At 36.6% G+C, this 22,388-nt stretch overlaps 2 protein-coding genes across 2 annotated transcripts; both read right to left on the minus strand.

Annotated features, from left to right (window-relative positions):
• Positions 1-2,235: 2,235 nt before the first annotated feature.
• LOC139121342 (uncharacterized) lies at positions 2,236-11,581 on the minus strand. Its single transcript, XM_070686162.1, has 8 exons — positions 11,446-11,581; positions 9,017-9,270; positions 8,077-8,133; positions 7,484-7,657; positions 6,453-6,581; positions 5,527-5,586; positions 4,223-4,343; positions 2,236-3,519 (listed from the first exon to the last, which is right to left on the minus strand). Exons 2-8 carry the CDS (start codon positions 9,209-9,211, stop codon positions 3,434-3,436), a joined length of 822 nt encoding a protein of 273 aa, XP_070542263.1. The 5' UTR covers positions 9,212-9,270; positions 11,446-11,581; the 3' UTR covers positions 2,236-3,433.
• A 1,136-nt stretch (positions 11,582-12,717) lies between these two features.
• LOC139121367 (uncharacterized) lies at positions 12,718-22,026 on the minus strand. Its single transcript, XM_070686194.1, has 7 exons — positions 21,888-22,026; positions 20,892-21,145; positions 19,949-20,005; positions 19,348-19,500; positions 16,454-16,582; positions 14,689-14,809; positions 12,718-14,006 (listed from the first exon to the last, which is right to left on the minus strand). Exons 2-7 carry the CDS (start codon positions 21,084-21,086, stop codon positions 13,921-13,923), a joined length of 741 nt encoding a protein of 246 aa, XP_070542295.1. The 5' UTR covers positions 21,087-21,145; positions 21,888-22,026; the 3' UTR covers positions 12,718-13,920.
• Between the last annotated feature and the right edge of the window lie 362 nt (positions 22,027-22,388).

The raw sequence follows: 22,388 nt of genomic DNA on the forward strand, positions 1-22,388 counted from the left end.
AATATTAACAGACTGAGTAATAAGGTGAGTAATAAGGTTATTCACAAAGTATTGGGATTTATGTCCGAGTTCGTAGTGCAGCGGAGGTATTGTCCAAGGGGCGTAGCGTCGAGGACAATACCGAAGCGTAGACCTGGTATTTTGTGAGGAGTCAAATTACATTGACGGGAGTACAATAACTAAAGGTTATTGGACGCTGTTTGACCTTTGACCTCATATCAGTTTCATGTAAACACAGGAAAAACAAAACAATATTTCACCATACTATTTTTACAAAATTCATCTAACTATCTCCAAGTCAAGCAGTGAGTAGCGGTCAGTCCAAATCCCGTGAATTTATGTGAATTAATGCTGCCAAACTACGATTTTAGCATGTGCACTGTACTGCGTCTTACTGGTATTAGTGGTAGTAGAATATAGGATAGGAGTTTGAGCGCAGTTTACCCCTCATACTATTATATTTCTGTTTTATTGTTTTTCATTTTGAAACCCTCCCATGCAGTTCATCTATTTTAGGCCTTTAAAAAGAAAAGTAAGTTTTAGGTGGGGTTCTAGCGCAGAACCATTACTCATAACTTTATATTTACTTTTTGAAACCCGTACCACCATTTAAGATGTGTTTTTTGAAATGAGGATAGAGCACAGAAAGCTTTCATAACTTTATATTTACTTTTTAAAACACTCACGAAGGGTACATCTAATGGCATAAAGGCTGAAGACATGTGCAAGTGGTTGCTGGGCCGCTCTTGGCAGCTGTGCGGCTGGAGCTGCATGAACGAGTCTTGCAGGATTCATCGCTGTTGGCTCTGGAAGGGGGTTGGCGCGAAAGCCTGCCTGAAGTACGGGGCTAGCGTTCGGAACCTGCTTTCTCTGTGTAGGGGGTGCGAGTATGACAGCGAAAAAAAGTGGAAGCTTGGCAGAGGAAACAAAGCCGGATGATGAGTAAGGGAAGACGGGATAGATATGATGGTTTCGAAGAACGAGTTGCTGTTTCGGGTGAGTTCCTGTGCTTCCTGACCTCCGACTGCGTTTGAATTTTATATTAGATAAACATTTTCTTCTAAATTATATTGCCTATAAGTATACACACCACTGTGGCTGATAACTTAGGACCTGGTCTGGGGATGACCTTGCCTTTAACAGTCGTAGCCGACAAAAGGTTCAAAAATAAACTTATGGTAAACATTAACCAGCCCTTTCCAATCCCGATATTTGAAAAAGGGTGCTAACCTAAAAACAGAAAATCATGGATGTTTTTCCATAAAGGTTTGTTTGTCCCCGGAGTCTTCTTCTATTGTGCAGATGTATGTCTAAACATCCAAAACATCCTTTACACATTAAGTAAATTTTGACTTCCTGAAATGTCTTTGCGACATTTTGAATAATGTTGAAGAGAGCTTAAATAGTATAGACTCAAATTTCGTTGAAATGTGAGAAACTGTTTTTATATGTCTTGTACCAATACCATTGCAAATAAGGTTATCCTTTACCATTAACACACACTCAGCACAAAATGGAAAAAAAAAACGCTACGAGGTACAGTTACGTTTAGAGGTAAGAAAGGGATGAAACGGCAGTCCCGAAGCCAAACCACTCTAGAGATGCTCACCACACTTACAGACGTTCCAGCAAATGAATTCCAAGAGATCTGATTCACCACTGTCCCTGGCTTTTACATACCCTTGGAGCCTCCAGGTAAGACAACGCTGTAAGGACGGCGGACATGATTGGAAAACGCCGACGCCCTCACACATGATTAAATCTTGTTGTTTTTACGAGTTAAAATTTAAAAAAACATATTTACAGTAAGTGGCAAATACATATGGATCAACTCCAAATACCAGTCTGTGGGAGACTTAAAAATGTTCTAGTCGTCATCTTAATTTTACAAAAAATATACTAGTATCCGACTGATGAATTTGATAATTCTTAGTTTTGACTAAAATAAAGTCAGTATTTTGACTGTAAGTGTTGAGTGGTCAGGTGCATTCATGTGAAAACATACGTTTTTCATATCCAAATAGCATACATATGAATGACACTCAACAATGAACACGTTTGCTTTACACCTGCCTGGGAGGCTTCCTACCTCGCTGCATCTGCAGAGATATCTTTACGTGGAAAAGGAAATATGACGTCAACATACATTAATATTCAACACGCGGCATTCGAACGTACAATAAAATATGCTTCTACCATGACAATATCACACACTGCAGAAAATATGGAAGAATATTTTGGGGTTTTTTTGACATAATATCCAGAGATCTTTATTGTAGAATACATTTTGAATCCATTTCAGGTACACAACGTAGTCATCTTGATGACCGGACAAATCAAAAACTTTGAAATGCAATTGATACTAGAGAATCACATAGTTTTTACTGAATACATTTTGCATGCGTCATTCACCATAATTATATTTAATACAAATGAATATGTCAATGAAATTTTTAAATCTTATTTGAAAATCTTTTGCGGGAAAGTTGCAAAATTGCACACGTTACACACCCATTCCAAGGTTCAACTACCTAGAATTCAAGGTGATGCAGTGTGTGCAGCGCGATGCCATACCGCAGTCTATGCAGCAAGTAAGAGATCTAGGAAATTGTCAAATATCAATTTTAGTGAGTCGAGTAGGCAAAGAAAAGTCGCTGACTGCAGCAAAATTTGTCGTCAAGTGTTTTTCTCAAAACATTCGGAACATTGTTTTCTCTGCCACAATGCTTGAGAGTACAGCACTGTTTGGATATTATTCCCGCGTTATTCTGGACGCCACTGTACCATAATACTCACTGATCAAACAAAAATCACACGGTAGACCTGAAATAAAATCTAACGTTTCCCCTGTTTTGATTATTCTTTCATTGATTTCAGAAAAATCGTGACGTATGACCTGTGACGTTTGACCAATCTTGTGCAATTTGGAATTCGTGCAACAACCTTCCCGGCCTTTCATACACCTTCAATCACGTGACGTAAGATGTGACGCAATTAGGCTGTTGTAGGACCTCTCCAACGTTCGGCATGACACCTCAAAGACAGCATAGTGAGAAAGAGTGACAAAGGTCAGGAGTGATACCCTCGCCATAAATTTTTGATTATATTTATAAAAGAAACGTGATAAATGCATCTTATTCGAAGCCCAACTGATCGAATAGGTTTAAGCACTACCATGCTTTGTAAAACAATTCATCTTATATGGTTTTGGTTATAGAGTGTAGGTATTATTGTAAGGATAACTGCGACACTAATGGTGTACACCCTTTCATAAAATTTGTTTCATTGATTGACTTTGAGTTTTAAAAAGTTCTTAAACGTGAGGGGCAAAGACGTTCTCCTTACATCTGCCTGTCTTTGCCATTGTTATGTCGCACTCTAGGGTTTCATGATGCATTCGTCAATTATTTGTTTATTTTGTCATTTAGTTATTTCATTTAAGTAATGGTGACGATTCTGAGATAACCGTATCAATATCTTCCCTCTGGCTGTTGATGTCCTTGGAATCTTTGCCATCCACTGTAAAGAAATCATAAAGATTTAAAAGCACCATTTGCCTGTTGAATAGCAATGTCAAGACCATTATGCATCTTGACAGATATGATTCAAATATCAACTTGAAGGTATCAGGTCAATCACTCAATGAATTTTCCTACCAAAATATGGATTGTTTGGCCCAGTAAAAGGTAAGATAAAAGTAATGGTTTGATTGCCAGTTAACTCGGTGGTTACTGTCCGACAGCTAAAATAATAACAGGAAGCCCTGGAATTAAATGTATGTTCTTTTCTGGCAGAATGTTGACAGATTATAACTATTTCTGACCAACCACTTGAGGGGTTAATTTTAACCTCAGGGAGTGTAAAAAGATTCTCTCTTAGTTTTTCGGAAATTGAGAACCTTTAACTTACCCCATATGTATAAAAAAGTGATGGTGGCGATTTTGAATTTCAAATATACTAAGGCAATTTGTTCCTCTAGCAAATATGGAGGGTACTGAAAACAACTAACCTAAAATAGTTAAGAACTTAATTGTTCAATTCGACTGGTAGGTTCAAACATGCCAGATTTCAAAATAAAAGCAGTAGTGAAATGTTGAACAATAGCACATCTGATGAACATACCTACACGGATTACTTTGCGAAAAAAATCACGAATGGGCTTTCAATATTGACTCCAAGGTCTATATTTCGCCTGCCAATAATATAAGTTATGGTTAGTTACCTTTGGCTGAGTTGGCTGGTATCATTATAAACATGCTGTTGCCTTCTCCGACTGGCATCGGCATGAATCGACCTTGTGAGAGATCTACCGAACCATGTTGGGGGCCAAAATAAACATTCATCTGGAGGGAAATCATCAAAAATGACGCTATAATTATAATTTTCATGCAAAGAGATTGATTTAATTTACATGATATGGAAATGTGGACGAAATCAATCTTTCAAAAGTCTAAGGTATGGTATATTTACTTACAGTATGAATCATGGAAAGCGCCATGTATAACGCCATGTTTAAAATTGAACAACCTCTCGAATGCTTCATTGATAGCAAATATGTAGAATGTTAAAGATGCGTAAAACATGATGACATGAAATGATACAGAATACTGAACTTGTCTACTTATGAAGTTTTAAATGTGAGACAATGATTTGCAAAAATTACTCTGCTTGTTGTATCAGGCTACTGAATTCAAGCACAGGCGAACAAGGAATAAGAGAAAATATGATATTAAATTGGTGACCATACGATATAAATAATATTATATAGGGCTCAGCCCTTGGTGTCGCACCAGGGGTTAAAATAATGGCAATGTTATTTGTATTGATTCATGATAAAATGTAATTAATTGTTACTTCATATACGTTTATATGACAACTATGCCCACTTTCCATCTGATGAAAACAGTTCACGTACGTACACTGACGTACACGACGTCAAACCCTGCAGCAGTGCAGGAATAGATTTTCTGTAATGTTTAAAAATGTTGGACAAAAATTGGCAATTTTTACCATGATAACAGCATATTGTGTTAAACAAGGGACGTATTATGCCATCGTTACCATTGCAATGGTAACCGCACTGCCCACCTTCCACTTGCAAGCTGAAAACTTGAGCGTTCCGTCTAAAAACTGGCATTCTTTGAATCTAGTTATTGACGTAGGGGGCGCTTTTCTAAAATTCAATCCCAGCATTCTTTGCGTAAGCCCCCCGTTCATATGCACGACAGTTTTCTCCCATTTTCTACTTTTTATGCGTTATATTAACGATATTTTGTATCAGCGACAAGGTGGATAATAGCACTAACTGGCTAACAAAAGATATATTTTATAAATGGCATGTTATAAAATAATAATTTGCACGTTTTGTGTTTGTTTATCTACGAGTACTCAAAAAAACATGATGGCGGCGCACATGAAGGTAGGGTACACTTCCGGTTAGTCGCATATTATAAATAAGCGCATGCGTAGTCAGTAAGCCGCTGACGCGACTATTAATATTAGCATAAATAAGCATATAGACCATACCTGCGCAGGCTCATAGTATGATTCTGCATTGCTGAAATATCTCTTCAAACAACTTTGAACCTGAGGATTATGCACAAAGATGACGGTAGAGAGTTATAAAAGGCTCACAATATTACAGTACCTGATGGGACAATGTAACATGAGAATTGTTTAAGATTCAAATGAGTTCGAAGGTCAGAGTGACAAAATAATCTTGCGTATAAAAAAGATTAATTCAAAAAAGATTAGCAAAAAGAGCCGAAACTTTCACGTACAATATGTAATGTATCAGTAATGTGTTATATTCAAGATTTGGTGAAACTGGCCGAGAAAATCATCTCCAGGCTCTCAATGGTTGGCTGGCCTGTACAACTGTTACTTTTACGAAATTTTGAGAAACTGGTCCGAGAAATACTTTGATCTCTTAAACATTTCTTTGCGTCTTTGTGGTAACTTAAACACAGTTGGTGAAACTTTCATTTACCCATCACTACGCATCATTATATTGTATATTCATGGTATTATATTAATTAAGGGCTATATAATGTGAAATGTCAAAATAAATTCATGTGTTTTCAATAGTGCGTTTAATAATGATCATGATTTACGGCATGCAACATAACTTGCATACACAGGCATAAAGTAAATCTCAAAAAGTGTAGGAGCATAGAGAAGAAGAGAAAACATAAATATGACAAAGTTTAACACAAAGTCTGTGCCATTACAAAGCTACTTGATTTTCAATGTAAATAATCATTTGGTGCCAAAGAAACAACCCATCTTATACTACGACCTCGGCACACCACTCCCTTGAGCTGATTATCTGTGCAACATACTTGAGAAACTAATACATTTAATTCCTATTTTCAACATGATGTATGATCTCTAACGTTCGAGGAAATACCTGAAATGAAACTGAAAAATTAAAAAGTTATAACATTACTAACCTTGGTGCAATATTTCTTGCAACTATGGCGATAGAGAACCCTGCGGCACAGAATTCCATTTATGAAGGCAACGATAGCTTCACATACAGCCATCAACAGAATGAAGGTATCAATAGTCTGTCGTTTGTGCTGGAAAGAACGAAAGATGACTAATATCCATCCACTTGTCGGTAAATGAAAAGTGCCAACAACGACGACACTAAACATAACTGCAATTCCCTTTGAAGCATGAATTACAAACATGGGCTTTGATCTGTGCATTTTGACTTACTTTTACAATAATTCACTCCTAATACTGATCCCTTATTTCACTAACTGGATTTTTAAACTGTGCTCAGTCATATTTCCAGATATAATGTAAAGGTGCACGGTCACCGTAAATTTGCATATTCCATATATGGTAATATGTGGAATATGCAATATATGGTATTCCATATGTGGGGCGGGACTTAGCGTACTACTCAGTAACATCTGTAGCTGTCGGCCCTCTATATTTTATACGTGAAAGTTCATGCAGACAACGCTACTAAGTATGCCATGGCTGGTCGTGTAGGGGCGCCCATTTTAAAAGCGGCCACAAGCATAAAATCTTTGATTGGCTGTTAAAAAGGTAACAGAATACCTTTGATCAAGAGAATATACAAGGACATTGGTATGGTTCACATTAAAGAAGAAGTGTGCAAGATAATTATGCAATCAGTAAAAGATATTTTGAAGACACACAGAAGCTGCCACTGTTCATGACATTGCCGATTCGTTAAGTGATACCATTTTAATTTAATCTGTAATAGACTTAGGATTACCAAACTAGAGCACCTGTGCACTAAAAGTAATTGGCGAATTTTCCAGTGAACCCAATCATATAGAATTGTTTGTATTCTATGTCAACCATCGCAATTCTATGACAAATCATCAAGAAAGAAGAAAAAACTGAACAAATATTAAAACTTAAATTGTTATTCTATGTAATCTTCTTTACAGGTTTTAGTGGGAGTTGTACATGAATAAAGACAAAAGATTGTGTCACATACTATAGTGTTATAGAGTTGCTGTTTGCAAATCTTGTACGTATGATACCTGCTGTCACAACGGTTGAAGACATGTGCCCAATATTCCTCAGAACCCAATGCTACCGCCATGACAGTGACTAACACTACTGCACAGAATGTTGCAGATATAAATGAAACGATCATCGTGGCAGCAGTCTGTCAAGGAAAACAAATCACAACATGGTGATTTCATTTTGATTGACAAAAATATGCCGTGAAAGATTCACAGATATCATGAGGTATCAAAGTCAGTACAAGCGGTACATGTAAAATGTATAAGAATTAGAAGTAATTTTTTGCTGCTTAAAATTTGAGGATGTGTTCAGTAATCCGGTCAAAATAACATCCGTATATTAGGACATTGACACTAATTCCAGGAGTATTGAAATATTTGTATTTTGATAATGCTGTTGAAATTGTATGAGTAGTGCAGTATCGGAATATATGAACATTCTGACACTTAATAAGTATATTTTCTCAAGGCGACATATCTTTATCAAAGGCGACTAAAGTTAACCAAAGCTTTAACGAAACATGATATTCTTTTTAAACTTGGAAGATAAAGTCATTCTTACCACGTCAGTAGTCCTTCTCTGGGTCGGTATTAGAGTCAACAACCCTGTTAGTATCGCCTGGAAAATGTTATATGAAGAGCTGGTCAGACAAACGATGATTTTCTTTTCATTCGACAATATGTGGCATTTCAGGGTATACATACGAAACTGTGTAAATGTCTGGGAGGAAGAAGTTGTAGTTCATAACAAAAGAACAAGTATCCTTCTGATGGGACGAAATCCTGGTAGAATTTAAGTCACATAAACTTGCTCTTTCGTCTCTTCGGTGTAAATCCGTTTGAGGGCGAGATTATTTCTCCTTTTTCCCTAGCGTTGAATTCACTAGAAGTATAACACGTTTTTTGATATCCTCAAGCTTTCTTAAGCATTTCTTTTCATTTTTACTTCTACTGCCAAAATAACTTTCACGAGCACTGGCCGTTCTTTCTAGTATTTCACTCCGTACGATATCTGTATTCATACTTTTCAGCACCGAAACCCTCAAACCATATAACCGCATTTTTAAAGGAGCAAATGAATCTAACTTTTGATAATTTTTACCCTGTTTTTGGTTTTTAAGTCAACCGTAACTTCTTGTTGCACTCCTCAAACCATTTTGATACATATAGTATTCAGCTTGTCACTCAGCCTGTACAAGTGTAAACTACGTTTCTATTGTTAACAATTGAATTCTGGTCCGGACTAAATTCAAATATAAACAATAACAGTGCATTTTAGTCATAATACGCCATGTTGACAAGGTAAGCAATAAGTGTTTTAACATTGTTTTGGAAAAAGAATAAGAACTTGCAATAGACATATAACATAAAAATAATGACAAATGTCATCAAACGTTAGCATTATTGGTCCTTTAAATGACTCTACTGCTAACTAAGTCACCATCCATGCCACTCTCATCGCACAAGCTTAGAGTGCCAAGATCTGACGGTCTAATACTTACCAACACTCCACCATACATTGGTATACGAAGGTATGCAAAGTGACATTCATTATCTATTGTCACAGCGCCTGCATAGACTAAAACACAACCTAACAGGAGTTGGGTGTAGCCCATCTTAACCAAGGTAGACGCTACAACAGGGTAATTCGCATTCCTGTCTCTAGGCAGATTATCATAGATGGTCACTTTATCCATTATGTCAGTCTCTTACTTTTTTCTTGAAGTAAAGTTTTCTCTGCCAAAGAAATGTTTGTCTGTTGAGTGAAAATAATAATATAAGGCAAAATATGACACCCTGAGACACGTTTAAAGTTCTTACAGACGATATAAAAATGAGAACTTTTTCAATCAAAAGCAGCTTTGACATGTACATATTAGTTTGTATCTTTGCTTTTTCACAAAAGAAGTGAAATAAAAGATAATGCTGGCCTTCGAATTCTCTCACAGATTCATTACTGGTGAAGAGCATTCCGTAAGTTTTAAAGCCTGAATTGATTGGGCAAGTCATTACTAGCTTTATCTAAAAGGACAATGGCCAACTAGAAAAAAATTGGACTTCACAATATGGTGGTTTTAACAGGGTTCGAACTCACAACGTACGGTACCCAGTCACACTTATGCGAGAACCGGGGATTGAGAACTACCCCTCTATTAAAACCTGAATTTAGGCATTAAAGTCTGCTCGAAGTTGCATTTTAACATTCAGGAAAGGTAAACTTATTTCTTCTATGAATGGGACAGCCATGAGAAACAGCATTACGGTATTCGTCGTTAAATCGGAAGTCATAAGGGAACCGTCATTATCTACGTTTGGGGGGGAATTTTATCAGAAAATCTGAAATTTTGAGTGACCCTCCCCCTGCAAACCCTGATGAATTTGAGTACCCCCCTCTCTAACGCAGAAGGTTTGGTTACTCCTCCCCCCACGTAGAACAATTAAATATCAACACAAGTATTTGTAAAATTTACAAAAATACAGCAATTATAGTAAAGACCTTTCATATCCTGGTATACCCTGCTAAATTATCATGCGTTATCTCATGACGGTTGAAGACGAAACCAACAAAATGAAATTCAAAGTCACAATAAAATGTTGATACAAAAGATCATGCTATAACCAGTATCCTGCCATATAATATTATTAATTTGAATGGGTGTCATGAGAAGGTTTTCACTAAGATATCTGACAAAGCAGAATTTGAAAGTACAGCAGGGAGAACACAGGGAGGCTGAGGGAGAAAGTGCCGGAGGTTGTACTCTCTCTTTTGTGAAAAAATTGAGAAATTGATTCGTGCAATGGAGCATTCTGGTGGTATATGAGAGGTATTTTCAAGTTGTAACTTTACTAAGTAAAACTGCAAAAACACGTACCCCAGGGGGACACCCCTCTCTTGCATCGACAATTTTGAGAAACTGATGTGTGAAATGGTGCAATCTGAGAGAGGTTTTAATTTATTTGCACTAAAAATTGAGTAACCACCCTTTCTCTCCAAATTTTGAGCCCCCTTGTAATTTTCAAGTTTTGAGTACCCCCTCACATTTCTCCGACCCCCAGGCCGTAAATAATGACGGTTCCCTAAGACCCTTCGAGACATATTCGATAGCACGGCTTTTCCCATAAAGGCAGCCATGCAGCCATCCTTCTTTTATATCAAACTTTTGGTGGAACTGACGATTTGACCAATCAACCAGCTGACATCAAATTGAGGAATAACTTTTGCCTCACTTAGGCAATTTGTGATGACGTCCGAATTACATTATTAATTAAGTTTGATTCTAAACGTTTCAGGATACTTTTGAAATTAATCTTTCCATAATCATAAAAACGGTACACGATGTTCTGACTAAAGATATAAATACATGTTAGTCATTGCTGCAGGAATACCGCATATAGAGTGGTTGCTGAAAGAATATTTTGTAAAATATCTGATTTAAATATCTCTAGTACTCAACATTCCGCTGAAAACTAAGTCTAAAGCTATCAATCAATTTTGCTTCGGTCAGCCAATTGATAACAAATGGGATTCGCCTAAAATGAGAATCAAGCTGTTTGACCGGGGTTCAGGGTCTACTTAATTCATATCAATGAGATCAGGAACCCATTTGGACATATACTGCGACAATCTTCTCACGGTACTTTTATACATTAAAGAGCCTGCATTATCAAATTCTCTATAATAGCATATATTACTATACAATGCAATGAAAACATTATTTAACACCCTTATTGACTGTTGCAAGTATACGGGTAAACAAATCTATCTCCATATATAGAGCACCTGTTGTTTCATGCCGCTTGTTAGAGCTATGGAGGTTGAAAATAACTAAACTTACATTACTGCGCCATGTCTGTGACGTGGTCCACGCTGAAACTGTGTTCAGAGTACTCAGTTCAACCAAGTTACCTCGTCAGTGAAATGTGAACTTACCTAGTATATCTCAAATAACCCAAACTTCCTCAGTAAACACACAAACTCTGACTTTGATCGGGATTAAGGTTGGTTGATTCGTTGAAACAACAACTCGCTGACTATAAATAGTTATCTTATTTTGCTGTTACTTATTAATCATTGGATAAGTGCCAAAATAAAGAAATGTTAACAGGCTGAGTAATAAGGTTAATAATAAACTTATTCACAAAATATCGGGGTTTAGGTCAGAGTACATCGTGCAGCGGAGGTATTATACTAGAGGTGTAGCGTCGAGCTCAATACCGATGCGTACGATGAACTCTGACATAAACCCTATCTTTTGTGAATAATCTTATACACCTGCGTCTGTAACCGATGGAGTTGTGTCGTAAATTTCTGTATAGGGAATGAGGAGTCATATTACATTGACGGAGAGTGCAATAACTTCAGGTGTTATTGGACGCTGTTTGACCTTTGACCTCATATCATTTTCATGTTAAACACAGGAAAAACAAAACAATATTTCACTAATTTGTTTTCAAAAAATCATGTAACCATCTCTTAGTCAGGCAGTGAATAGCGTTCAGTCAAAATCCCAACTAAAATTTTTAACTGCACTGCGTCATCAAGTACTGTCCGTTAGTTGTGGTAGCGCACTTTATCCCCCATACTAATATTTATCTGTTTTATTCTACTCAAGACCATTTTCACAAATTTCATTTCCTCATATTTTCCATTACTAAAGCCCTAAACTAGATTTTAGATAACAACACATTGGTAATCTTGTTTTTCCTTTTTTGAAACTCCCCACTCAGTTCATCCATTTTAGACCTTAAAATAGAAAAATAAGGTTTAGGTGAGGATTGTACCGCAGATCCCATACTCATAATTTTATATTTATTTTTAATGTTCAGTTACTTCGGCACTCGGCATTCGAACATAGAATAAGATATGCTTCTACAATGCAATACCACCCACTGCGGAAAAATATGGAAAAATGTTTTGTTATTTTGTTGGTGCTGCGTGGAAAGTCAACTTTCCTTGAATGCACAATACTCAGCTATTCAAGTGTGTCACTAAAGTTACTGACCGGAAAGGGGCATCAAATGGCAATTATGGTGCCAAATTAAAAGTGACATTTGCCTCATAATCTGTTTCAAAGCACACAGAAGTAGTCACTAGAATTAAAAATGGCTGTCAGTGCCTGGAGTGATATCAAGGTATCAAGACTGGCAACAAGGATGTTTATGAATATGACATCGGAAAAAAACCAAATGAAATTGCTATCGTATTGCTTCAACAAATCATACTTTATTAAAATAAAAAGTTACTACTAAAATTGCTTCTTATACTATTTGCACGACATCTACTTGTGCAATTTTTGACGCAATAGGTACACAACATAGTCATAAATGCTTTTTCTTGATGACCGGAAATGTCACCAAATTTGAGATGCAATTGATACTAGAGAATTACAAAGTTTTTTACTGAATACACTTTGAATGCGTCATGATACATTCACCGGAGTAAAATTTAATACAAATGAATATGTCAATGACATTTTTATTTCTTATTTTAAAGTCTTTTACGAGTAAGTTGCAAAACTGTACGCTTTACACACCTATTCCAAGGTAAAAATACCTAGAATTCTTGGCGATGCCACACTGCAGTGTGTGCAGCAAGTAAGAGATCTACGAAATTGTCAAAAATCAATTTTAGTGAGTCAGGTAGGCAAAGAAAAGTCGCTGATTGCAGCTTGAAAGTAAAGGTAAAGCACTGTTTGGATATTATTCCCGCGCTAAGCTGGACGCCACTGTACTATAATATGCACTGATCAAAATCACATGGTATACCTGTCGTGAATCTACCAAAAGTTTCTCCTGTTTTGATGATTCTTTCATTGATTTCAGAAAAATTGTGACGTATGACCAATGACGTTTGACCAATCTTGTGCAATTTGGGAATTCGTGCAACAACCTTGCATACCTTTCGTGTACGTTCTATCGCGTTACGAGAGATGTGGCTCAATTAGGCTGTTGTAGGATATCTCCATTGGTTTGGCATGATACCTCAAAGCTTAAACTGAAAACTAAATACAGCATTGTGAGGAAGAGTGACACAGGTCAGGAGTGAAACCGTCATCACAAATTTTTAATGATATTTATTAAAAGGAACATGATAAATGCATCTTATTTGAAGCCCACTGATCGAATAGGTGAAGACCACCTTGCTTTGTAAAGAATTTCATCTTATATATGGGTTTGGTTATAAAGTGTAGGTATTATTGTAAGAATAACTGCGACACTAATGGTATACACCCTTTCATAAAATTTGTTACAATGATTGACTTTGAGTTTAAAAACAGTTCTTAAACGTGAGAGGCAAAGACGTTCTCCTTACATCTGCTTGTCTTAGCCATTGTTATGTAGCACTCTAGGGTTTCATGATGCATTTTTCAGTTCGTTGGTTCGAATGTTTAGTCGCTGTATTATATCATATCAGTAATGCTGATGATTCTAAGATAGCCGTATCAATATCTTCTCTCTGACTCTCGATGTCCTTGGAATCTTTGCCATCCACTGTAAAGAAATCATAAAAATTTAAAAAAAAATTTGCTTGTTGAATGGTAATGCCAATACTGCCAATACTGCATCCCGAGAGATATGATTCACTTAAGAAGGTATCAGGCCTGTCACTTAATGAATATTTCCTACCAATAACTTGGCGTTACAGTCAAAAAGCTGAAATTTTAACAGGAAGCCCTGGTATTAAAATTATGTTGTTTTTCTTTCCTGGCAGAATGTTGACAGATATTCGTACTCTCATATTTTTTACAATTGTTTTCTGATTAACCACTCGTGGGGTTGATTTTAAACTCTAAGCACAAAAAAATTCTCTCTTACCTTTTCGAAAATGCAGAACCTTTAATTTGCCCCATGTGAGTAAAAAAGTGATGGCGGCGATTTTGAATTTCAAATATCGATAAATGTTAGGTAATTAGCAAATATTAAGAGTGCTGGAAACCACTAACCTAAGGTTAGTTAAGAACTTTATTGTTTAATCTGACTGGTAAGTTCAAACATGCCAGATTTCAAAATAAACGCAGTAGTGTTATGTTTACAATAGCACATCTGATGAACATAACCACAGGGATTTGTGGGACAAAATCCTACTTTTCAATACACACCCACGAATGTCTTTTCAGTACTGACGCGTAGGTCAAGATTGCGCGTACCAATATTATAAGTTCTGGTTGGTTACCTTTTGCTGAGTTGACTGGAATCATTATAAACATGTTGTTGCCTTCTCTAAGTGGCATCGACATGAATGAACTTGGTGAGAGATCTACAGAACCACCTTGAGGACCAAGATAAGCCTTCATCTAGAGGGAAGTAATCAAAAATGACACAAATTATAATTTTCGTGCAAAGAGATCGGTTTAATTTACATGATATTGAAATGTGGACGAAATCATTCTTTTAAAAGTCTAAGGCATGGTATATTTACTTACAGTATGAATTATGGAAAGTGTCATGTATAACGCCATTTTTAAATTTGAATAAACTCTCGAATGCTTCCTTGATAGCAAATATGTAGAATGTTAAAGATGCGTAAAAACAGAACGATGACAGGAAATGATACAGAATACTGAACTAGTCTAATTAAGAAGTTTTTAATGTGGGACAATGATTTGCAAAAAATACTCTAATTGTTGTATCAGGCTACTGGCTTCGAGCAAAGGCGAAGTAGGAATAAATGAAAATATGATATTAGTTTCATGACCATACAATGTAAAATATTAATATTCGCATAAAGAAGCATGTAGAAGTCTTGAACATTAAATGCAGTTAATACTTGGCATGCCATGTCCGGACCATCTCTTTTGGACAGGCTAAATGCAGTCAAACCCAGCTTGACACAGAAAGGCCACGCTATCACTTTGTTATGCTAATTACAAAGATGGCAGTGGGGTGAAACTTTGCTATAAAGTTTCGATATCTGGAACTTCCGTGACCGGCACAGAAAATGATGACAATGAATTGTGATAAAAATGTATCAATCACAAAGACTTGAAACTATGCCCCTTCCCTACTACAGAAAGCCCATGGTCTGTTTTTAGGTCTGCTACAGTCGTGCTGAAGTGGTCGTGGTCGTTGCCATGACGACTATCAAATTTGCTTACAAATTCTGAGAATGAAAGGGGTTATCAATACAATGCTAATAGGTCACCAAACGTTTGGGTATCCCTGTTGCCAATTATACCAGTTTCCTTTGCAAGTATTCACATCAAATGACTGCAAATTCACTTCATGGGAAGAATTTGAAAAATAGCTTTTCTTGTCTGGTTAATGAAAAAAATCCCTAAACTAAAATATGCATTGGCTACCAGCCATTGTCACTGGGCTACCAACTTCAGAAAATTGTAGACAAAGTGGACTACCAGGGAAAAAAGTTAATTTCAAGTCGTGAATGTGTATGTTGTTCATTGACTATGGCTATGCTATACATGACGCTATTCTTGAAAGCCTTGCTTCATTATTCGCTTAATATCAAATGCGTGCCTTTCATCGTCGAAACTGAAAATTTTAAGCAGGAAAATACAGTTTGTAAAGATTGTGTATTTGGAGAAATTTCCGTGCATTTAGGAACAATCATGATCTAGGGCATGCAACTTTCAAAGCTTGTATGCACAGGCATGAAGTAAATGTCCAAACTGTCGGAGCAAAAAGAAGAGAAAACATAAATACGACAAACTTAAAGACAAAGTCTGTGCGATAACAAAAGTACGTTGATTTTCTAAATTCTATATGCTCAATGCAAAAAACATTTAGTGCGAAAGAAACAACTCATCTTATACTACGACCTTGGCACACCACGCCCTTGAGCTGATTAGCTGTGCAACATACTTGAGAAACTGTTACATTTAATTCCTATTTTCAACATGGTGCATGATCTCTAACGTTCGAGAAAATATGTCGTATGAAACTCTGAAAATAAAAATTTAAGTTCCTATAACTTCACTAACCTGGGTACAATTCTTCTTGCTGCTACTGCGACAGAGAAGTCTGCTGCACAGAATTCCATTCATTAGGGCAACGATGGCTTCACATACAGCCATCAGTAGAATGAAAGTATCAATAATCTGTCGTTTTTGCTGGAAAGAAAGAGATAAGGCTAATATCAACATGCAGGACACTGAAAGGTGTAAACAAGGATTAAGGTACATGTAACTGCAAATCATAATGGGGCATGAATTACAAGCCATAGCTTGATATGTGCATATTGGCATGGATTGACCGCAAGGAACTCCTAATATCTATCCTTTATTACTCTTAGTAATGTTTTAACTTTACAGAGTTATATTTCCAGATAGAATTTAATCAACAGAATGTATATGAGCATTGGTATGGTTCACATTAGAGAAAAGGACAGTTTAAGATGTTTTCAAGGCACACACTAGCTGCCCTATTTCAAAAGAATGAAACCAAATAAAATCCAGGTTCGTCATTGGTCGGAAGACTCCATCGCACAGCTGCAGGGCTGCTTTGCCAGTACTAACTGGAATGTTTTCACACCAGAGTCAGGAGATCTGAATGATCATGCATCTGTGTCACTGATTATATCAATTTTGTACAGATTCCATAGTGTCTACAAAGTCTGTTTTAGTCTATCCCAATTCAAAACCATGGGTTACTTCAAATATCAAATTCTTACTTAAACAGAAGCAATCAGCATTCCGATCAAGAGATAGTCAACAAATTCTAAGGGCAAATAGATTACTACGTGCAGAAATCAAGGAAGCAAAACATAAATTCAGGAAGAAAGTTGAAAGTGAGTTTAGTAACATGAATTCAAGGAAAGCTTTTCAGTATTTGAAAAGGATGTCCGGTCAAAGCGTCGTACAATCAACATCATCTTTATCTGATCAACAATCATTGGCTTCAGATCTTAATATGTTTTACACCAGGTTTGACAAAAAAGACTTTTCTGCAGAATGTAACAGAAGGCTGACCTCCTGTCCACTTCCACTTCAAAATGACATAGTCATTACTGCTTGTGATGTACGGCGCCAGCTGAAAGGTACGAAACCGCGCAAAGCCCCAGGCCCAGACGGTGTTACTGGTCGGGTGCTGAGGGCTTGGGCTGATGATCTTGGTCCTGTGTTTCAAAATTTATTTCAGCGTTCCATTGACACTGGCACTATCCCTAAAATTGGAAAACGTCGACAATCGTACCCGTTCCCAAAATTTCATCACCTTCTGAATTAAATCACTATAGACCAGTAGCTCTCACATCTCTCATTATTAAATGTTTTGAAAGGTTGATCCTGTCAACTCTCCTCCCCACGTGCAATCAAAACTGGACCCAAATCAGTTTGCATATCAACATAAAAGAGGTCGCTTGCCTTCTCCAATCATTGTTAGAACATCTTGATAAAGCTGGTAACTATGCCAATATTTTATTCATTGATTTCAGTTCTGCTTTTAACACTATTCAGCGACATATTATGATAGATAAATTAATGAAGTTCAATGTTCCATCTTCAATCATTCATTGGGTTTATAATTTCCTAACTGACAGACCACAGTGTGTAAGGGTTGGACAGTCCAAATCCACGATGATTTCTACAAACACTGGTGCCCCACAAGGATGTGTTTTAAGTCCGTTCTTGTTTATTTTGTATACAAATGATTGCCAAAGTAGTTCTCCAATTAGCCCATTTTTCAAATTTTCAGATGATGCAGCTGTACTTGCTCTCCTTAGTGACTTAAACTCGAAAATTGATTACATAAATTCGGTTAAATATTTTTCTGATTAGTGTAGCTCGAAATTCCTAGAGCTAAATGTATCAAAGACGAAAGAGCTTACAATCGACTTTCGTCAGGTTCCTGACCAAAATGACCCAATTTGTATTGATGGAGAACCTGTTGAACAAGTGACCTTTTTCAAGTACCTTGGCGTAATTCTCGACAGTAAACTTTCATTTAGTCATCATACAACAGCCCTTCAAAAGAAATGTCAGCAGAGGTTGCACGTGCTTAGAAGGCTGCGTTCCTTTGATGTGGATTCACATCTGTTACTCTTACTATATCGGAGTATTATTGAACCACTTCTGACTTACTGCAATGTCTGCTACTTTTCGTTGCTCTCTACCGTAAATCGCAATAAGTTGTTAAAAATCTCGCAAACTGCTGCTAAGATAATTGGTAGACCCACTCCGTCCCTTTCAGTGCTCACGGATAGTGCAATACTGCGCAAAGCACGATCAATCACTGCTGACGTAAACCATCCTTTGTATTCCTCTTTTGAATTATTGCCTTCAGGAAGGAGATTTCGCTGCTTGAAGTGTAACAAATTAAGGTACAGAAAGAGCTTTGTTCCAACAGCCATTAAGAGACTCAATCTCTGAAGTGTATTTTTTTTTCGTGTGTTTTCTGACTTAGTCTGTGTTTTGTTTTGTTTTTGTTTTTTATGTCTGTCAGGTCGTTATTTTTATCCTCTGAGCTGTAAGGTGATTATCCTTTTTAGGACAATAAAGTATAATAATAATAATAATAATAATAATAATAATAATAATAATAATAATAATAATTAAATCATAATCCTATTCATTAAATTGCTGATGCCTTAATTGATACCACTTTTTCTACATTTTTAATCTCTATGAGACACACTTGTCAAAAAGTGACAATTTCATAAGTTATCAGTGGGCGAATTTTCCAATGTACCCAACAGTGACCCAATCATAGTGGATTGTTTGTACGCTATATCAACCATTGCAATGCTATAACAAATCATCAAGTGATTACAAAAACTGAACAATGATTAAAACTTTGTAGATTGTTATTCTATGTAATCTTCTTTACAGGTTTTAGTGAGAGTTGTACATGAATAAAGACAAAAGATGGTGTAACATACAATGCAGCTCTTGTACGTATGATCCCTGCCGTCACAACTGTTTAAGACTTGTGCCCAATATTCCTCAGAACCCAGTGCTACCGCCATGACAGTGACCAACACTACTGCACAGAATATTGCAGAAATAAATGAAACGATCATCGTGGCAGCAATCTGTCAAGGAAAACAATGCACATCATGGTAATTTCATTTTGATTGACACAAACTGAGTATTGAATGTTTGAATGACATAAAAATGCTGTAAAAGATTCACAGACATCATGAGGTATCAAAGTCAGCACAAGCAGTGCATGTAAAATGTATAAGAATTAGAAGTAATTTTTTGCTGCTTAAAATTTGAGGATATGTTTAGTAATCCGCTCAAAACAACATCCGCATATTAGCACATGAACACTAAATGCAGGAGTATTGAAATATATGTATTTTGATAATGCTGTTGAAATTGTATGAGCAGTACATTATTAGAATATATGAACATTCTGACACTTAATAAGTATATTTTCTCAAGGCGACATATCTTTATCAAAGGCGACTAAAGTTAACCAAAGCTTTAACGAAACACGATATTCTTTATAAACTTGGAAGATAAAGTCATTCTTACCACGTCAGTAGTCCTTCTCTGGGTCGGCATTAGAGTCAACAACCCTGTTAGTATCGCCTGGAAAATGTTATATGGAGAGCTGGTCAGACAAACGATGATTTCCTTTTCATTTCTACAAATGTGGCATTTTAGGGATATACATACGAAACTGTGTAAATGTCTGGGAGGAAGAAGTTGTAGTTCATAACAGAAGAACAAGTATCCTTCTGATGGGACGAAATCCTGGTAGAATTTAAGTCACATAAACTTGCTCTTTCGTCTCTTCGATGTAAATCCGTTTGAGGGCGATGTTATTTATCCTTTCTTCTCTGGCATTGAATTCACTAGAAGTATGACAAGTGTTTTGATATCCCCAAGCTTTCTTGGGCATTTCTTTTCATTTTTACTTCTACTGCCAAAATAACTTCCACGAGCACTGGCCGTCCTTTCTAGTATTTCACTCCGTACGATATCTGTATTCATACTTTTCAGCACCGAAATCCTCAAACCATATAACCACATTTTCAAAGGGGCAAATGAATCGAACTTTTGATAAATTTTCCCCTGTTTTTGTTTTTAAAGTCAACCATAACTCCTTGTTGTATCCTCAAACCGTTTTGATACATATAGTATTCAGCTTGTCAACTCAGCCTGTACAAGTGTAAGCTGCGTTTCCGTTGTCGACAATTGAATTCTGGTCCGGACTAGAATTCAAATATAAACAATAACAGTGCATTTTAGTCATAATACGCTATGTTGACAAGTTAAGCAATAAGTGTTTTAACATTGTTTTGGAAGAAGAGTAAGAACTTGCAATAGACATATAAAATAAAAATAATGAAAAATGTCATCAAAAGTTAGCATTACTGGCTCTTTTAATGACTCTATTGCTAACTAAGTCACCATCCATGCCACTCTCATCGCACAAGCTTAGAGTGCCAAGATCTGACGGTCTAATACTTACCAACACTCCACCATACATTGGTATACGAAGGTATGCAAAGTGACATTCATTATGTATTGTCACAGCGCCTGCATAGACTAAAGCACAACCTAACAGGAGTTGGGTGTAGCCCATCTTAACCAATGTAGAGGCTATAACATGGTGATTCGCATTCCTGTCTTTAGGCAGATTATCATAAATGGTGACTTTATCCATTGTGTCAGTCTCTTACTTTTTTCTTGAAGTAGGGTTTTCTCTGCCAAAGAAATGTTTGTCTGTTGAGTGAAAATAATAATATAAGGCAAAATATGAGGAATAACTATTGCCTCGCTAAGCAATTTGTGATGACGTCCGAATTACATTATTAATTAAGTTTGATTCTAAACGTTTCAGGATACTTTTGAAATTAATCTTTCCATAATCATAAAGACGGTACACGATGTTCTGACTAAAGATATAAATATATGTCATATCATTGCTGCAGGAATACCGCACATAGACTGGTTGCTGAAAGAATATTTTGTGAAATATCTGATTTAAATATCTCTAGTACTCAACACTACGCTGACAACTAAGTCTAAAGCTATCAATCAATTTGCTTAGGTCAGCCAATTGATAACAAATGGGATTCGCCTAAAATGAGAATCAAGCTGTTTGACCGGCGTTCAGAGTCCACATATCAATGAGATCAGGAACCCATTTGGACATATACTGCGACAATCTTCTCACGGTACTTTTACACATTAAGAGCCTGCATTATCAAATTCTCTATAATAGCATATACAATGCAATGAAAACTTTATTTAACACCCTTATTGACTGTTGTGAGTGTACGGGTAAACAAATCTATCTCCATATATAGAGCACCTGTTGTTCCATGCTGCTTGTTAGAGCTATGGAGGTTGAAAATAACTAAACTTACATTACTGCGCCATGTCTGTGACGTGGTCCACGCTGAAACTGTGTTCAGAGTACTCGGTTCAACCAAGTTACCTCGTCAGTGAAATGTGAACTTACCTAGTACATCTCAAATAACCCAAACTTCCTCAGTCAACACACAAACACTGACTTTGATCGGGATTAAGGTTGGTTGATTCGCTGAAACAACAACTCGCTGACTATAAATTGTTATCTTATTTTGCAGTTAATTATTAATCATTGGATAAATATTGACAGACTGCGTTATACGGTTAATAATAAGGTTATTCACAAAATACCATAATTGATGTCAGAGTACATCTTAGCAGCGGAGGTAGAGGCCTAGCGTCGAGGATAAATACCGAAACGTACGATGTACTCGGACATAAACCCGGTCTTTTGTGAATAATTTTAGGGGCCGTGGACAATTAAAACATAGTGCGCACTGTAAACGCAACATCGAAATACAGCTAAACTCCCTCTCCTAAACACAAAATTGCGTTTACCATGCGTGTGTTTTAATCTAGTCTACGTCCCTATATCATTATACACCTGCGTCTGTAACCGATGGAGTTTCATCGTGAGTTTCGGTATAATGAG

Source organism: Ptychodera flava, chromosome 2, assembly GCF_041260155.1.
Source record: "Ptychodera flava strain L36383 chromosome 2, AS_Pfla_20210202, whole genome shotgun sequence".
In the NCBI taxonomy this organism is placed as follows: Eukaryota; Metazoa; Hemichordata; class Enteropneusta; family Ptychoderidae; genus Ptychodera; species Ptychodera flava.

Coding starts and splice junctions, on each gene's coding strand:
- LOC139121342 (XM_070686162.1), bottom strand. CDS start 9,211: ATGGATAAAGTGACCATCTATGATAATCTGCCTAGAGACAGGAATGCG. Junction 8,134..9,016: donor CAATGTATGGTGGAGTGTTG/GTAAGTATTAGA, acceptor AACATTTTCCAG/GCGATACTAACAGGGTTGTT. Junction 5,587..6,452: donor GCAAGAAATATTGCACCAAG/GTTAGTAATGTT, acceptor CATAATCCTCAG/GTTCAAAGTTGTTTGAAGAG.
- LOC139121367 (XM_070686194.1), bottom strand. CDS start 21,086: ATGGATAAAGTCACCATTTATGATAATCTGCCTAAAGACAGGAATGCG. Junction 19,501..19,948: donor AGAGAAGGACTACTGACGTG/GTAAGAATGACT, acceptor TTTCCTTGACAG/ATTGCTGCCACGATGATCGT. Junction 14,007..14,688: donor TCCAGTCAACTCAGCAAAAG/GTAACCAACCAG, acceptor ATTTCTTTACAG/TGGATGGCAAAGATTCCAAG.